This window comes from Urocitellus parryii, chromosome 15 (genome assembly GCF_045843805.1).
Source record: "Urocitellus parryii isolate mUroPar1 chromosome 15, mUroPar1.hap1, whole genome shotgun sequence".
In the NCBI taxonomy this organism is placed as follows: domain Eukaryota; kingdom Metazoa; phylum Chordata; class Mammalia; order Rodentia; family Sciuridae; genus Urocitellus; species Urocitellus parryii.
In genome coordinates, this window is record NC_135545.1 from 11,857,782 (window position 1) to 11,872,862 (window position 15,081).

At 54.7% G+C, this 15,081-nt stretch overlaps 1 protein-coding gene across 1 annotated transcript in view; it reads right to left on the bottom strand.

Moving 5' to 3' along the window:
• Positions 1-259: 259 nt before the first annotated feature.
• The window catches only part of LOC144250287 (cell adhesion molecule CEACAM5-like), a 48,551-nt gene continuing 33,729 nt past the window's right edge, over positions 260-15,081 (bottom strand). Inside the window, 9 exon segments of the mRNA XM_077792800.1 lie at positions 260-530; positions 783-824; positions 1,318-1,349; positions 1,690-1,742; positions 2,668-2,770; positions 3,177-3,181; positions 3,404-3,692; positions 3,820-4,074; positions 4,576-4,854. Coding sequence (XP_077648926.1) covers positions 465-530; positions 783-824; positions 1,318-1,349; positions 1,690-1,742; positions 2,668-2,770; positions 3,177-3,181; positions 3,404-3,692; positions 3,820-4,074; positions 4,576-4,854 — 1,124 coding nt within the window. The 3' untranslated portion in view covers positions 260-464.

Consider the following 15,081-nt stretch of genomic DNA (forward strand, 5'->3'; position numbering starts at 1 on the left):
CCTTGGGACCCTCACCCTTCCCTGTGGACAGACCCGACCTTTGCCCTGGCTCCCACCTCCCAGCTCCTGTCTCCCAGGAAGAGAAACCTGTGGGAACCACTTAGAGACCACGATTCCCCTGCGAGACACAGGAGAGAGCTGACCTGGACCCTGAGGGGAGTGTCTGCCAAGAGACGTTCCCACAGGAACCAAGAGCGAAGGAGGGAAGGGGTCTTTATTCAGCGCCTTTCCAGGTGACCCACAGGGCCCTTCCCTCTCCCTGAAGCCCCTGCTCCTGGGCACAGGCAGCCTGGTTCTGGCCATTCAGAGCCCAGGGCAGCCTGTGTCTCTAGAATCCCCAGGGACCCCTCCCCCTCTAGGTTCCAGAGTCCAATAGGGTCAGGCTCCACCTCTGTCCCATCACCCAGCATCTGGGGTCTAGCAGGACCCTCCCTCAGCCCACATGGAGCATCGTGTGGTGGAAACTAAGAATCCACATCAGCCTTGTGGTCGGCCCGGCAGTAGATGTCCAGGTCAGGGTTTAGTAATTCCTGAAAAAGAACCAAGAGGCTCTGACCCTTCTGAACCAGGACCATGAACTCCTAGGCCCTGGCCCACCTGGGTCTGCTCTGTCCCTGTGTCTGTCTGGGCTCAGAGGCTCCTATTCCCAGGCCCCCCCTCCCCTGCTCACCACCCCCTGATCCCATTTTGGCTGCTGTTTCCTGGCAAGATCAGGAAGGTGTGGGGAGGGGCATCTCTTGGTTCGCCCTGGACTGTGGGCAAGGGTCATCACCCACACTCACCTGGTAGATGGGGACAGCAGCTCCGTGGCCAGGAGGTGGGGCCTGGCAGGGAGGGAGATTGGAAATCAGGGTCACGGGAGGGTCATCAAGGCTGAGACTCCAGGGAGCAGGTGCTGGGTGGTGCCTGGAAGGTTCTGGTCTCTGACAGGCCAGAGCTTACTCCCTGTGTCTGCTTTAGCCCTGTCTTCCCAGGAGTTACCAGCTCTGGGTCCTGAGCACCAGCCTCCACTTCAGGACACACACCCCAGTTTCTGTCAAGACTATGGTCCCCATCATTAACCCAGGGCCACTGATAGAAGCTCCCAGCACCCACTCTGCACCAGGACTCCCCTGAGATGGCAGGAAGTAGGGTGGGCTGAGGACAGAGTGATGGTGGTCCTGTCCCTGAGAGTGGCCAAGTCTCTGGCCAGGGCCAGGCTAACCTTGTCCTGGTCCAACATGAGTGGGGGTGTCTGTGCTGTGTGGGGGTTGACAGTGCCCCTGAGCCTGCAGAGCTAGTCCCCTGTGTAGAGATAGCTGGGGGGGGGGGACTTACCAGGGAGGTGGAGCTGTCAGAGGGACCTTGGCCTGGGGACAGAGACAAGACTTAGCAGACATGAGGAGGGCTGGGCTCCTCCTGCAGGAGTGGTTAGGGGTCCTCAACTTTCAGAGTGACAGGGAGGCAGCATGTCCTGGGAGAGACCCTTTAGCCCTTGTAGTGGCCCAAGGAGCCAAGGATCATGAGGAGACCAGATGTCACAAGTCTGGGCTGGCTTGGCCAGGTGGGTCCCCTGTGGTGTTTGATGACAGGGATCCTTAAACCCCCAGTGTAAACATTCAACCCTGGACGTGTGGTTGTGGGCAAGAGTGGACACTGTGGGACAGGCCTAGGGGCTCCCAGCCACCCTCAGGCTGAAGGGGCACTTACCGGGTCTTGATGCTGGGGTGCAGTGGTCTCTGAGGCCATGCTGGACACTGGCCCTAGGAAAGGTCAGGCTTATTCATGAGTGTCATGGACTGGGGTCAGATAGGGGATGAGGAGGGTACCCCATTTCCAAGGAGGGTGTGAAAGCTTCCTCACCCATCAGGTCTGTGTACCAGGGGGCCCAGGGGAGGGGAGGGGAGGAAAGGCCTTAAGAAGACACTGCTGCCCTGGGCCAAGGTGAAGGGCCCTCCCAGGTGCAGACCCAGGAGAACGTTGGCTGAGGGACCCAGAAAAGGGACTGAGGATTGAGGAAGAATTAGAGCAGGAGAGTTTGACTGAGTGCAGGGGTCCAGGCCCTGGGGACAGGGAAGCAGGGTCACCACGTAGGCAAGACGTCTGGGAACCACGTGCATCTTGACAATCCCCGACCCCCATTGGTGATCCTGCTGTGGAGGACCCTCTGCTCAGGCCAGGAGATGAGGTAATGTGACAGTGGCCTTTTGTGCTCTCCACCATGTGACCAGGAGGCAAAGAACTTTCCAGAACACACTATCTGGCTGGGCCCTGGGATCCCACCTCACACACAGGGGCCTTGGGTCACACAGGAGGTGTGCAGAGTGGACCCTCCTTCCTCTCAGGCCCCTGCCCTTGCCCTGAGTGACCTGGGACAGGACCCCTCATACACACAGCTGCAGCCCTCTCTTGGTGTGGGGCAAATACTGCAGGAGGTGCCGTGTTGAACACTCATCTAGGGAGGGACATCAGTGCTGTGGGGACAGGTCCTGGTGACCAAGGTGCAGAGGAGGCAGCTGTGGAGCAATCAGCCCAGGGCCAGCAGCTGGTGAGGGACGGGGGCGGCTGGGTGAGAGGGAGGGTCCTGGGGAAGCGGGGAGGTGGGAGTCAGGGCAGAGTCTGAGGATGGGTCTCCTTCCCTCAGGCCTGGGGTCACCTGGGTGGGATCAGGGGGGGAAGCCTGGGTACCTTCCAGTTCTTGTGTGGAGCAGGAGACACCCCAGAGCAGCCACCAGAGCCACCCCGACCAGGACCCCAGTCACGATGCCAGCGACGGCCCCCACAGGGAGGCCTGGGGTCCTCTCTGCTGCTGAAAGAGAAGAGAAAGGGCTGAAGGTCAGGTCTTCAGGGGAACCAGCTGGGCCCTGCAGGGGCCCACAGAGGGTGGAAGGAAATGGCACCAAGGTCCCAGTGCAGTTTGTCATGTCGTCACCATGTCCTCCTGACTCTGCTTCTGGCGATTTCCTCACGTTTGGTTGTGAAACCTGCATGTGCTCTAGCCTGACCCTCTCCACACGGAGCTGGGCCACATCCTGCTCATGCTCCTGTTAAGGTCTCTTCCTCTTCTCTTTTATGTTAATATATTTTTTAGATGTTGAAGGACCTTGATTTTATTAATTTGTTTGTTTGATGCTGAGAATTGAACCCAGGTTCTCACAGAGGCCGGGCCAGTGCTCTACCACTGAGCCCCACCCCACCCCCTCTTCCTCTTTTCTTCCTTCCCATCTCAGGACAGTGTCAGCGGGCAGCCCTCACAGACTGTCTAGCCCAGGCCTAGCCTCGGGTCAGATCAGAACCAAGGTGACATCAAGGCACCTAATTTCTGGGTAGTCAACCCCATTCTTTCCAGGCTCTGGCATCTACCCCATGCTCATGGCTGGTGCCATATGATGGCCCTTGACAGTGGAATATGTGACGGAAGCACTGGGTGGGACAGGGCCACTCACAGATCACAGCCAGCCTGTAGCGGTCACTCCTGGTGGAACTGGCGGGGTTGGAGGCCTCACACTGATACTCCCCGGCATCCTCCTGTCTGACGGGGTCTATGTGGAGGGTCCTGTGGTCCGGGGACAGCTGCATCCTGTCTGTGAGCTGCAGAGTCTGGCTGTTGAGGATCCACGTGATGGAGAGTCCAGGGCCACCTGAGAAGCAGGTCATGGCCACAGAGTGTGGTTCTGTGTTGGTGGCTCTGAGGGAGGGCTGGGCCACAAGCCCTGTGGAAAAACAGCAGGGGGCTGACCGACAGTGGGCCTGAGGCTAGGAAGGAACTTCATCCACATTGTTTCCAGAAAAATCAAGACTCCACCCAGCACTTGATACTGTGCTCCAGGGTCCACTAACTTGAGATGGTAATGTTCTTGGTTGTGGTCCTATTGAGGTTAGTGACAGAGTTATGGGCTACACACACATAGGATCCGCTATTATTTGTAGAGAGGCTGGGGACTGAGAGCTCTTGTGTGGACTCCAGGGGCCTCCCATTGAAAGACCAAGAGAACTGAGCAGGCGGGTTAGAGTCTGCGTGGCAGGAGAGGTGGAGATTCGTCCCTGGATGGAAATGTGAGTCTGGGGGGCTTATGATGCGGGTATCCAGGCCATCTGGAGCAAACAGAATAAAGCCACATGTAATGTCATCAGAGGGAAGGGGAAGTTCCTAGACTGTAGAAGACCACAATATAACTACTGATCCATGTCACAACCTTGTTTATTTTAAAAGTCGAAACTAGGCTGGGAAGTACAGTGGTACAGCACCTGCCCAGCATGCATGAGGCCCTGGGTTCAAATCCCAGCACCATACACACTCACAGAAAGTCTCAACCAAACCCCTTTGTTCACTGAAATTAGTCTGTGACATTCCCCTGCTTCTCTGTCCCAGGTGGCTGACCCCAGGCCTCCCCAGGGAACCACAAGCCCTCTCCTGCTATTCATGGCCCAAGGCTGGGCCTGCCTGGATGTGCCTGGGGCTATTGTCACAGCCAGTCCAGGTGCCCAGGAGAGAGGGTCTGTGTACTGGGACCTGAGAGGGACTAAGTGGCCCAGCCTCTGGCCCTGTGTGTTTGAGTTCACAGCCAGGGTAATGGAGGAATAGAAGTTACTCACAGGAAATATTCAGGGTGAGTGGGTCACTGTGGCTGGCACTCACTGGGTTCTGGGTTTCACACACATAGGGTCCTGGGTCATTCCTTGTGACATTGAATAAAGTGAGAGTCCTGTTGTTGTTGGAGAGCTTCAGCCTGTCACCATCTGGGATTGTCTGACTATTTATCTTCCACAGGTAGGTTGCATAATTAATCTCAGGTTCACACGTTAATGCTAGAGAGTCCTCACCCTCCATGGGTTGGGAGTTGTTGATTGTGATGTTGGGTTTGGGTAATTTCTCTGTGCAGACAACAAAGAGAGGATTGCCCTGTGATCCCTGCAAAGGCATCTTTCCACCTGAGCTGGCCTGTCACCTCCCACCAACCTGAGTCCTGAAGAACCAGGCAGAGTGGGTATCCTGGGCAGATGCAGGAGGATCTGAGGGATCAGAGGATGTGGGGCCCCCTGGGCTGTGTGTGGGAGAAGCACAGAGTTTCTCACAGGTGCACTTAATTGCAGAGTTTGGTCCTGAACAGACCCAGGACTGGGAGTTAGCAACCCTGTGTCTCCTCTGGTCCTCGCTGGCCCTGGCTGGCCTTGAGATGCAGAGTCCCTCCTCCAGCTGCATGGACTCCAGGGCTCGGCCCACGTGTGTGTCCTCTGAGCCTTTGGTTCTCAAGGCCATCCTAGAAGTGGGTCATGGTGGGACACCCCATTGTGCCTAAACCCCAAGAAGACCCCACAGCCTGATGTGAGAATGGGGTGTGTGAACAGAAATCCCACACAAGGAGACCAGGGGGCATTCAGTTTGGTGGTCAGGCTAGGGCCACAAGGGGGGCAGTTCTGCTCAGGTGTTTCCTGGTGACTGACAGGAGCCAGTGACACCTGAAAGGTAAAGCATGAGTCCAAAGAATGCTCTACTGTGAGGGGGACAGACAAGGTTTAGAGCAGAATCATGTTCCTGTCCTTGGTCTTTACATCCCTCTCCCCCTGCAGAGAGCAGGTGAGGCATGTGGAATTGTCCTGAGAGACCAGTGGATGGTTCCTAACACATTAGCACTAAGAGGTGGAAGAGGGGACCAGGACCTTGCTGAAAATACGGCTCTTGAGGGCTTGTGTGTGGCAGACCTGGGGTAGAAATGGGGGATGGTAAAGTTTTCCCATATGGGAAAATAGTGTTTAATACCCAGGATCTAAGACTCCTTTCTGAAAGAAATATTTCTCTAAGGAGCACAGTGTCTTAGACTGAGCTCTGAAGTCCTGAGGGGTCACATTATGACCCAAGGCAGATGCTAAGGTCAGTTTGAAACCAGCAACCTCCTGAGTAAGGAGAGACCTGTGGGTCCTGGTGGAGGACTGAATGGTCAGAGGGGACATCTGAGGGTCTCTGTTATGTAAAATGAGGCACAACACCAAACTCAGAGAAGTATTATTGATCATGTTAATCAATCTAGAAGTCTATGTTCCCAATTGCTGTGGAGACTCAGCAAAGTGGGGAGGCACCTGACACAGGCCTGTGGAATGCCTTCTTCCTGTTCTTTTCACCCAGGAAGTGCAGTGAGATCATCAATTGATCCAAATCAGAGCCTAGAGCCTAATGTAAGTGACCGTGGCTGGAGCATCACACCATGTGGGGACAGACCTCCCTTGTGGTGATGGTGTCCTCATGGGGACACAGGCACATATGGAATAGACAGCCCCTGAGACAGCACCCTTCAGTCCAGCTCCCCCTTGGGGAAGGTCCTGGGAGTCACTGAGGAGCGTGAGCCCCACTTAGGGACCAGGATGGAGCCACCAGTCATCTGGGTGTAAGGAGCCTGGGACCTAGGGGCTTGCCGCCCTTCCTGCCTCTGCCCCCCTCGCTGAGTCAGTGCAGAGAGCAGATGGGGGAGATGCTCAGGCCTGTGTCCTGGCCTATTTCACATGTCATTGTCATGGAAGGAAAGAGCCCTGGAAGGGACACAGTGGTGCCTCCTTCACAGTCGGTGACATTGTCCCTGATGCAGCCTGACAGGGACACCTGCCTCGACTGTTTCTGTGCCCTTTACTACAGCCAGGAGGGGGCCTGGCCCCAGGTGTTAGCAGGAAGTGGACAGGACAGATGGCCATTAGTGCAGGAGGGAAGGGCATGGCTCATTGTGCAGGGCAGGGCCAGTCCTGCCTGCATGAGAAGGAGGGAGAGGACGGACAGGCAGGAGCAAGACAGCCAGAATAGCCATGGCAGGGAGCAGTGGGGCTACAGTGACTTAAAGCCCCAGGTCCAAGAGCCTCATGGCTGCCTCAGAACTGACCCAGGGCCACCCTGAAGACCCTCCACAGCCCGGCCACCCCAAGGGCATCCTGTGATGTGGCTCCTGGGTGGCCTCAGGAGAGGTGGTTGGTGGGATGGAGCAAGAGCCTCAGCCTCCAGGAGGGACAGGGAGCAGGTGGCAGAACCCCCTGGGATTGCACATGCAGGTTCCAGGCTCTGAAGAGGTTCAGGGTCATTCATTCATGATCTTTCCTCCCTCCTTCCCCATAAAACCATTGAGACTTGGCTATACCTTGGGCCTTGTGCTGGTTGGAGGGTCTTGTGGGGAGTGAGAAAGTCCTGTCCCTTATGCTCCACAGTGAGTGGCACCCAACACACCAGGAAACACATGACCTCAAGTCCAGCAAGGGAGTGTGTGGACCGGCTATGTGAATGGAGGCCTAGATATTTTGTTGAGGCAGGTGATTTGGTTCCAGAGTAAAATTGATTATTCTCCATTTGCTCTCACTCCCAGACCACACTGTCCCCTCCAGGCTGCCAGTGCCTAGGACTAAACTACCTGAGCCAATGACTGGTCTCTGGTCCACAGATGCCTAATAGGCCTCCAGCATGCCAAGACAGGGCTCTGGCTGCACAGTGACATGCACCACTGACCTCCCACCCATGGTCTGTGTTCCCTGTGCCCCAGTTTCCCTTTATTGGATACCTGGGAAGTGGTGTCTGGTTTACCATGTTGTCTCTAAGTTAACCTTGAAATACTCACAGTAACTGACCTTGGTTTAGAGGAGCTGCCCCCAAAGAAAAAGCCCCTACTCTGCTCTGCCTCCCAGTGAGAGCGCCCTGGGCTGGTCCCGGGAGGACCAGGAGCTCCAGGGGCATCTCTTTCCTCTGTTCCTCCCCTTGGGGACATGGACCTTCCTGTGGAGCCTCATAGAAGTCCATCAGGGCACCTGATTGGCCTGAGGCACCTGTCCCTCTGTGCTCACCACACCTAGTCCCGGGAGAAGGAGATGCCCAGGTGCCCTTGCCCAGATGTGGCTCCTGGGACTGTGCCCTGGCTGCTGACCACCTGCAGGAGCTACCAGATCAGGTAGCCAGTAAATCCTTGCTCCCCAGCAGCCCTCAACAGGAAGCCAAACTCCAACCCTGGCCACACGTCCTCAGGGTCACCTGGAGCCAGGAGCCTGGACAGAGGTCTGGGACAGAAGCTTCCTGGGCTGACCTTCTCTGTGAGGACTCCAGGGCCCTCAGGCCAGGCCTGACTCAGTCCTGCAGGGTCTTTCTCAGAGCCATGCTCCTGGGAAGGACACAGGGGCTGGGCTGAGACTGCTCTTCCTGGGCCGAGTCTCCCACCAGACCACCCTGCTCTCTGCCAGTGGATTCAGGCAGAGGACTCAGATCTTCTGAAGTCTGTCTGTACTGCGTGTGTCCTGCAGTAAGTGCTCCAACTCCACTGTGGGGACGTAATGTACAGGAGGAGGGAGGCAGATCCAGGTCTCAGGGTCCTGTGTGTGCAGTGGAGTTAACCCTCCAACACCCAGAGGCTGGGGCATCACTCACCATGTACGCGGATCTCTCCAGTTGCTGCTTCAGTATCAAAATTGTCAGCTGTGGTTTGCAGTGTGTAGAATCCTGTGTCCCCCTTTGTCACATTCACAAACAGCAGGGACCCATTGGGGTATATTGTCTCTCGACCACTGAATGCAGGGCCTTGGGTGACTGAGTGTGTGATATTCGAGTAGGATACAATTAGATGGCTGCGTTCTGTTATTTGCCCTCTGTACCAGTGGTAGCCTACAGTGTTCCCCGACACATTGTGGACAAGTAGAAGAACGTCTCTCCCTTCAGCAACGTCGGAAGGCACTGGTACAATAGTGACCTGGGCAGTGGGGTGTGGGTTCCAGAAGGTTAACAGTGAGACTAGGAGGGAAGAGAGAGAAATCCATCAATATGGGTCCTTAATATAGGTGGAAAGATGGGGCCCAGGACCTCAGCAGGAGGCTTCATTTCAGCCTCGGGGGTGTGTTGGGTGTATACATGGTTGTCCCTGGGTCAAGGCCAGCAGCCTGACCTTATTTCCTTCAGACCCCTGTACCTGTCATTCTCTCCTAGGATCACCTTTCCCCAGGTGTCTGCAAGGCAGGCCCCTCAGTGCCCTCTGATCCCTGCTCACACCCAGTGCACCTGGGCACCCGCCTCCCCTGACCACCTCCTTACAGACCCCAGGTCTTCCCTGTGGACATTCCCCTGCTCTCTGCCCTCCTAGATCTACACAGCACCTGGCCTCACCTGCAGATCTCCCTGCTGGCCTGGCCTCCTGCCCTCTAGAGAGGAAGCTCCAGGAGGCAGAGACTAGTCTGACCCTTGTTGTGGCCCAGGGCCTGGACCAGGCTCAGCCTCCTGTGGATGAGTGAAGCAGGGTCCCCGCGCTGAGCATCCAGGTGTCTGTGTGCCAATGTCTGAGGCTGGTGGCTGCAGACAGTGTCTACTGCTCAAGTTGCCTTTCTATTTGGATAGTGGCCCTGACAGAGCTGTTAATGTCAATTTTTGAAAATATAAAGGCCTCTGGTGAGTAACTTGGAAAAGAGAACCCCTGAGCTTTCCATCCCCCTTCATCTGTTCCTGTTGGTGAGCTTCTGTCTTCTGTGTTCTGTTCCCAATGGACAGAGTGAAGCCCTCTGTCCCCTGTGAGGGTCGTGTCCTCCCCGGGGACACCAGCAAGACTGTGCTCCCACCTCCCACCCTCTTCCAGGGAACTGTCCCCTCTTACCTGCCAGCAGGACCCCCTGCCAGGGGATGCCCCCTCTGCAGGGACAGGCTGAGGGGGGCTGCATGGTCCCTGCTGCTCTGTCCCCTCTGTGGAAGGAGCTTCACTGCAGACCCGCTGGGAAGCCGAGGTCCAGGCCAGTCAGCCCTGCTGCCCTGCTCCTCTCTGAGCTCAGCCTCCTCCCAGGGCAGGAGCACTTTCCTGGGTCACAGGGCTGGGGGCGGGGTCTCTGTGGAGGAACCTCTCTGTCCCCTCCCTCTCTGTCCTGCCTCCTGTCCCTTCTGCTTTCCCTGTTGGGTTTCACTACTGCATGCCACACCCTGAGGAGCAAGGCAGGTAGGGACGCTGTCCCCTGAGAGAAGTGGCTCACCCAGCACTGGCCTCAGCTGTGTCCTGGCCTCAGGGCTCTCAGCACCACCCAGGGAACCCCTGGGGTCCCCTCACCCTGGGCATTTTCCCCTTTACGGTTTTGTCCTGTGTCTTCCCCACGTTCTCAAATGCTCTAGGAAGGTGGATTTCCTCCCTACAGGAAGGGGACAGAAACAGTTCTGGGATCTAGAAAGAGGCCCAGTGAGTGATGGTTGGTGAGGGGACCTGCTCTCTGTCCTGGTGTCTCCAGCTTGGCCCCTGAGTGGCTATCTCAGGATATTCACACCCTTTGTGTCCTGGGAGGGGAGGACTGTGGTAGTGGAGGTGGGTGACCATGGGCTCCTTGGTCCTCAGGGAGAGATTTTAGGGAGACCCTCCCTCTTCATTTTTTGGTGCAGCTGTGGCTGAGGCCTGCCCATGCCTTCCTTGGGTGGCTTGTCCTCTACCTAGTGACTCTCCTGTGGTCACCCTGACTTTTTCCATGGGTGATACCCAGAGGCAAAGGCCTGCTCAGAGACCCCTGGCAGTGCAAGATCCTCACAGGCCTAGGAAGGAGTGGGGGTGGGAGCCGAGCAGGTTCGTGGGAGGCACCCTGCAGTCTATTGAGGATGGAAATCAGGCCACATTTCCACCTCCTGAACCAAAGTCTAGTCCAAGTTTCAGAATCCATTTGCCAAGTGTTGAGTGTGAGTCCCATGTCGCCCCCTGGTGGTCATAAGGAGAACTATGGCCAGTGTCAGGGACTGTAGCAGGGATGCTGTTCAGGGTCCAAATGGTGAGAGCTGTCCCTGTCCCTGGGCACAGGTGGCCCAGACCTACTGGTTGAAGAGTGGGTCGTGTTTACTGAGTGTCCCCAGGATACATGACTCTGTCCAGTACAGGGTGAGTCTAGGGAGAGGAGGGGAGTTGTCCTGGGGACTCCTGCTCCAGAGTAGGGAGGACTGTGCCCCCAGGGGATGGGCAGCCTCAGGAGGGGCCATCTGTGCCTGAGGGTTCAAAGGAAGGACATGGGGAGGTGTCTCCTGAGGCTTTAGGGGGCAAGCACTGACTTTATGAGGTGTGTCTGCGGTTGGCGGGTGTCGTGTGAGTATTATGGAGATTATCTGGCCAGATACATAACATAGCCTCTCATCCCAGATGTTCAGGAGGCTGAGGCAGGAGGATGGCTAGTTTGAGGCCAGCCCATGCAACTTAGTTTGACTTTGTCTCAAAATAAAAAATGTAATGTAGTTCCGTGTTAGAGTGCTCCTAGGGACAATTCCTAGTCCCTCACACCTCTCTCTCTGTCACTCTCTGCCTCTCTCTCTCTCTCTCTCTCTCTCTCTCTCTCTCTCACACACACACACACACACACACACACACGCACACGCACATGCACACATACACACACTCAACAGAGTGGGTGTATTTTACACATCTTTCCTAAAAACTTTTCATAGTGTAATATTTATTACAAAAATGTGCTCTGTTAACCCTTTTAACTGTAACATGCCATGGGTCCATTCAAATATACAACAACCATTACTATTTCCAGAATTTTTTCATCACCTGCACTAAAACTCTGACCATTAAGCTATCACCTCGAAGGACCCTCTAGCCTCGGGTAATCTTGAATCTATTTCCTGTCTCTATCAATTTCCCTATTCCAGATATTTCATATAAATGAAATTATACAACCACATACCATTTTGCTTCTTGTTTAATCATGTTTTCAGGTTGACCCAAGTTGTAGTGTGCATCAGGACTTTATTTTTCATGGATAATTAATAATCCAACATATTTGTGAGCCATGTTTATTTATGTATTCCTCTGTTGATGGACCCGGGTTGTTTCCACACCTGCCTGTTGTGAAGAATGGTGTGGCAAGCCTTAGCCTGTGGGGAGCTATTGGAGTCCCTGTTTCCCATCCCGTGGGCACGTGCCCAGCTGTGGGAGTGCTGGGTGGATGGGCTTCTGCCTGGCTCTGGCAGGAAGTGCCCAGGTGTTCTCCACTGTGACTGCAGCTCTTCAGAGTCCCTGGGGAATGCAGGAAGGTGTGGGGTGAGGTGTCATTGTGATTTTGATTTGGTTCCTTAGTGACTGATGACACTGGGCGTCTTGTCATGTGCTTATTGGCCACTGGAACATCTCTGGAGACAGGTCTTGCAAGCCTTTGCCCTCCCACTTCTCTTTCACCCCTGGGGATTGATCTGAGGGGCGCTGTACCTCTGAGCTACACCCCCAGCCTTTACAGGTATTTATTTTTGTTTTGGGACCGGTGTCCAGGCTGGCATCAAACTTGGGAATCTTGTGTCCTAGACGCCTGTCCTAGATGCCCAGGACTGTGCAAGGGTCCTTGGCATATTCTAAATTTAGGTTATTCTTTGGTTGCAGATTTATACCCATTGGTTATAGAATCTAGAAATGAAATCCATATCACAAAGTATATCTGCAAATATTTTCTTCTATTCTGTCATTTTACTTTTTCTTAAACTCATGCCAGTTTTTTATTTATAATTAATTTTAACAAGATCATATGGGTCCATACGCATTTACAAAAACAAGTTCAATCTTTAATGGTAAATACTTCTAGTGTTTTAAAAAATCAAATCATTTTCACATTTGAACGTCTTTACAAGGAAGGATTCATTCTCCTGCATCCTGCTTGTTGGAAGTACTGCTGAGGATCAGAACACAGGCTTCCTCTTCCCAGTGTGCACAGAGCTCCCTGTGTTCACAATGTCACGGACCCAGCAGGTGTCACTGATGTGTGGCTACAGACCCTTGGGAAGCCCACAGTGCTGTGGGGGTTCAGGCAGCCGTGTGGCCGTAGCTTGAAACACGTCTTCTCCAGGGACTTCAAGTGATTAGAAGTGACAAGCCCCAGTCAGTCTCTGTCCTCTTACACTCAGTTCTTCTGCCAAGAGGGGGAGGATTTTAAATGCCGAGTTGTTACTGGAGGTTGGTGTGGACAGTGCTGATTGTCACAGCTGGGGGAGGGGGTCCCACTGGACTTAGTAGGTACTATTCCAGATGGTGCTCAACACCCCATAGCACACAGCCCCACAGGATGAGCAGCCCCAGTGTCAGTGGAGAGAAGGGAACCCTGCTCTGTGACCTTCCCCGACCTTCCCAGAGCCTCCCCTCCCCCTGCTTCTTTCCACCCCTCACTCCCCTCCAACCCCCTCCCATTGCATATTCACTTCCATTCTCTGAAGGTGCCCTTTGCCCAAGGTCAGCCCTCACCTGCCCTCTCTGGGGGCCTCTGTTCGTGCCTGGCAGGAGTGTCCACTAGAGGGCTGCGCACCCTTCCCTGAGCTCAGGGGAGCCTTGATGTCCTCTGGGACCAGTGCAGCTGCTCTTCCTGCCCCAGCCCCAGTCCTGGGTGGAGCTGAGGATTTGCTCTAGAGGGAGCTCCTGGGACAGGCCCTTGGGACAGGGACCCCAGGGAAGAACCTCACTTAGGAGGTTTGTGCACCTGGACTGGTGACCCAGAACCAATGCCAGAGCCTAGGTCATTTGGAGGGGGAATGTCAGACTCAGTGGCTGGACACTCAGGAACCTGATGCCTCTGCCCGTGTGGCCACTGGGGGAAAGTCTGTGAGCCTGTGTCCCTCAAGGCTGTGTCACCTGGGCTTTTTGTAAATAGGTGTCAGCAGGGCTGCTGTGGAATATTCCAGACTGGACCTACTACAATGGGAGACGGGTCCTCCCAGGTATCCTCACTGGAAGAATCAGGAGGGATGTGACAGTCACCAGGCACAGATGTCCATCAGGGCCTGAGAGGGCAGGAGGTATCTGGGCCTCATTGTCACCCCTGAGTGGGGATCAGGGCGTGTCATCCTGCCCACTCACCTCAGCAGGGGCCATTGCTGGTTGTCTGTAGGGGACTGGGCTTCCCACCACCCCCTTACAGGGCAGAGGAGGATCTGGAACCTTCCCCTAGAGTCAGACAGTGGAGGAAGCAGGTGAGTTAGGACATGGAGGTGGGAGCTCTTGGTTGGTGGGCAGCAGGAGGTGCCCAGCTTGAGTGCAGTGGCTGACAGTGGTCAGAGTGGTCCTCTGGGAATCCAGCCTTGTCCCTGCAAGTGTTCATGAACTCCCCACCTCTGTGCTCCTCAGTTCCCTTCCTGAGCTCCTAGCCACGGCCACTCTCCCAGCTTAGACCCTGGGTCATTTAACATATGTTTATTGAAATGCAAGGATCCAAGGAGCAGGACTTGTAATAGACAGTGTCCCCTGTTGTGGACTAGGCCACTCTTGTTGCATTTTATTTCCTGTAGGGAACATTGTCCATACATTAGATGACACACCCATGCTCTTGGGAGTGATGTGGGAAGACAGCATTATTGATAATGAGGAGGCAAGTTAGGAGATGGGGATTTCCATCCTGAGAAAGCCACCAGGCCAAGGGGTCCCATGTACAGAGCCTGTGTTGGGACTTTAGTGAAAAATCTCTTTAGCTGTAGTCAGCGGGTGTGCGTGATAGGCACCTCATAAATTTTTCCATTGTCTGTTTCTCTCTCTCTCTCTCTCTCTCTCTCTCTCCCCCCCCCCACCTTTCTTTCTTCTTCTTTTTTTTATGTTGGGGATTAAAGCAGTTATCCTCATGCTAAGTTGCTGAGGCTGACCTAGAACTTGTGACCTCCTGCCTCAGCCTCCTCAGTCACTGGGATTCCAGGAACCTGCCACTGGGCCCAGTGGGGGTCTGCTTCTCTGATGCATGTGCTACTGTTATCTGAGAGTCACCAAGTGTTCTGGGGTCTGTAACTCCAGAGAAAAGTTACTGATTAGATACTGTCTTTTCTCAGGAATAGCTGACCTCATTGTTTAAGATAGCAGAACTAGAGCTGGGCACAGTGGTGACACCTGTAACCCTGAAACTCTGCCGGCCAAGACAGTAGGAACCTAGGTTTGAGGGCAGCTGCAGCAATGTAGCAAGGCTCCAAAACTTAGTGAGATCCTTACACAAAAAATAAGGGCTGGAGATGAGGTTCAGTGGTTAAGCATGCCTGGGCTGAATCCCAAAAGCCCTCTTCAAAAAAAAAGGCAGAACAATGGGGAAGAGCTTAAAAAAAAAACTTCCAGCAAAACCGGAAACAGTCTAAAAAAGAACCCCAACTCTTGCTGGAGAACAGTTTTACCCAGGGGGCCGCTCTGG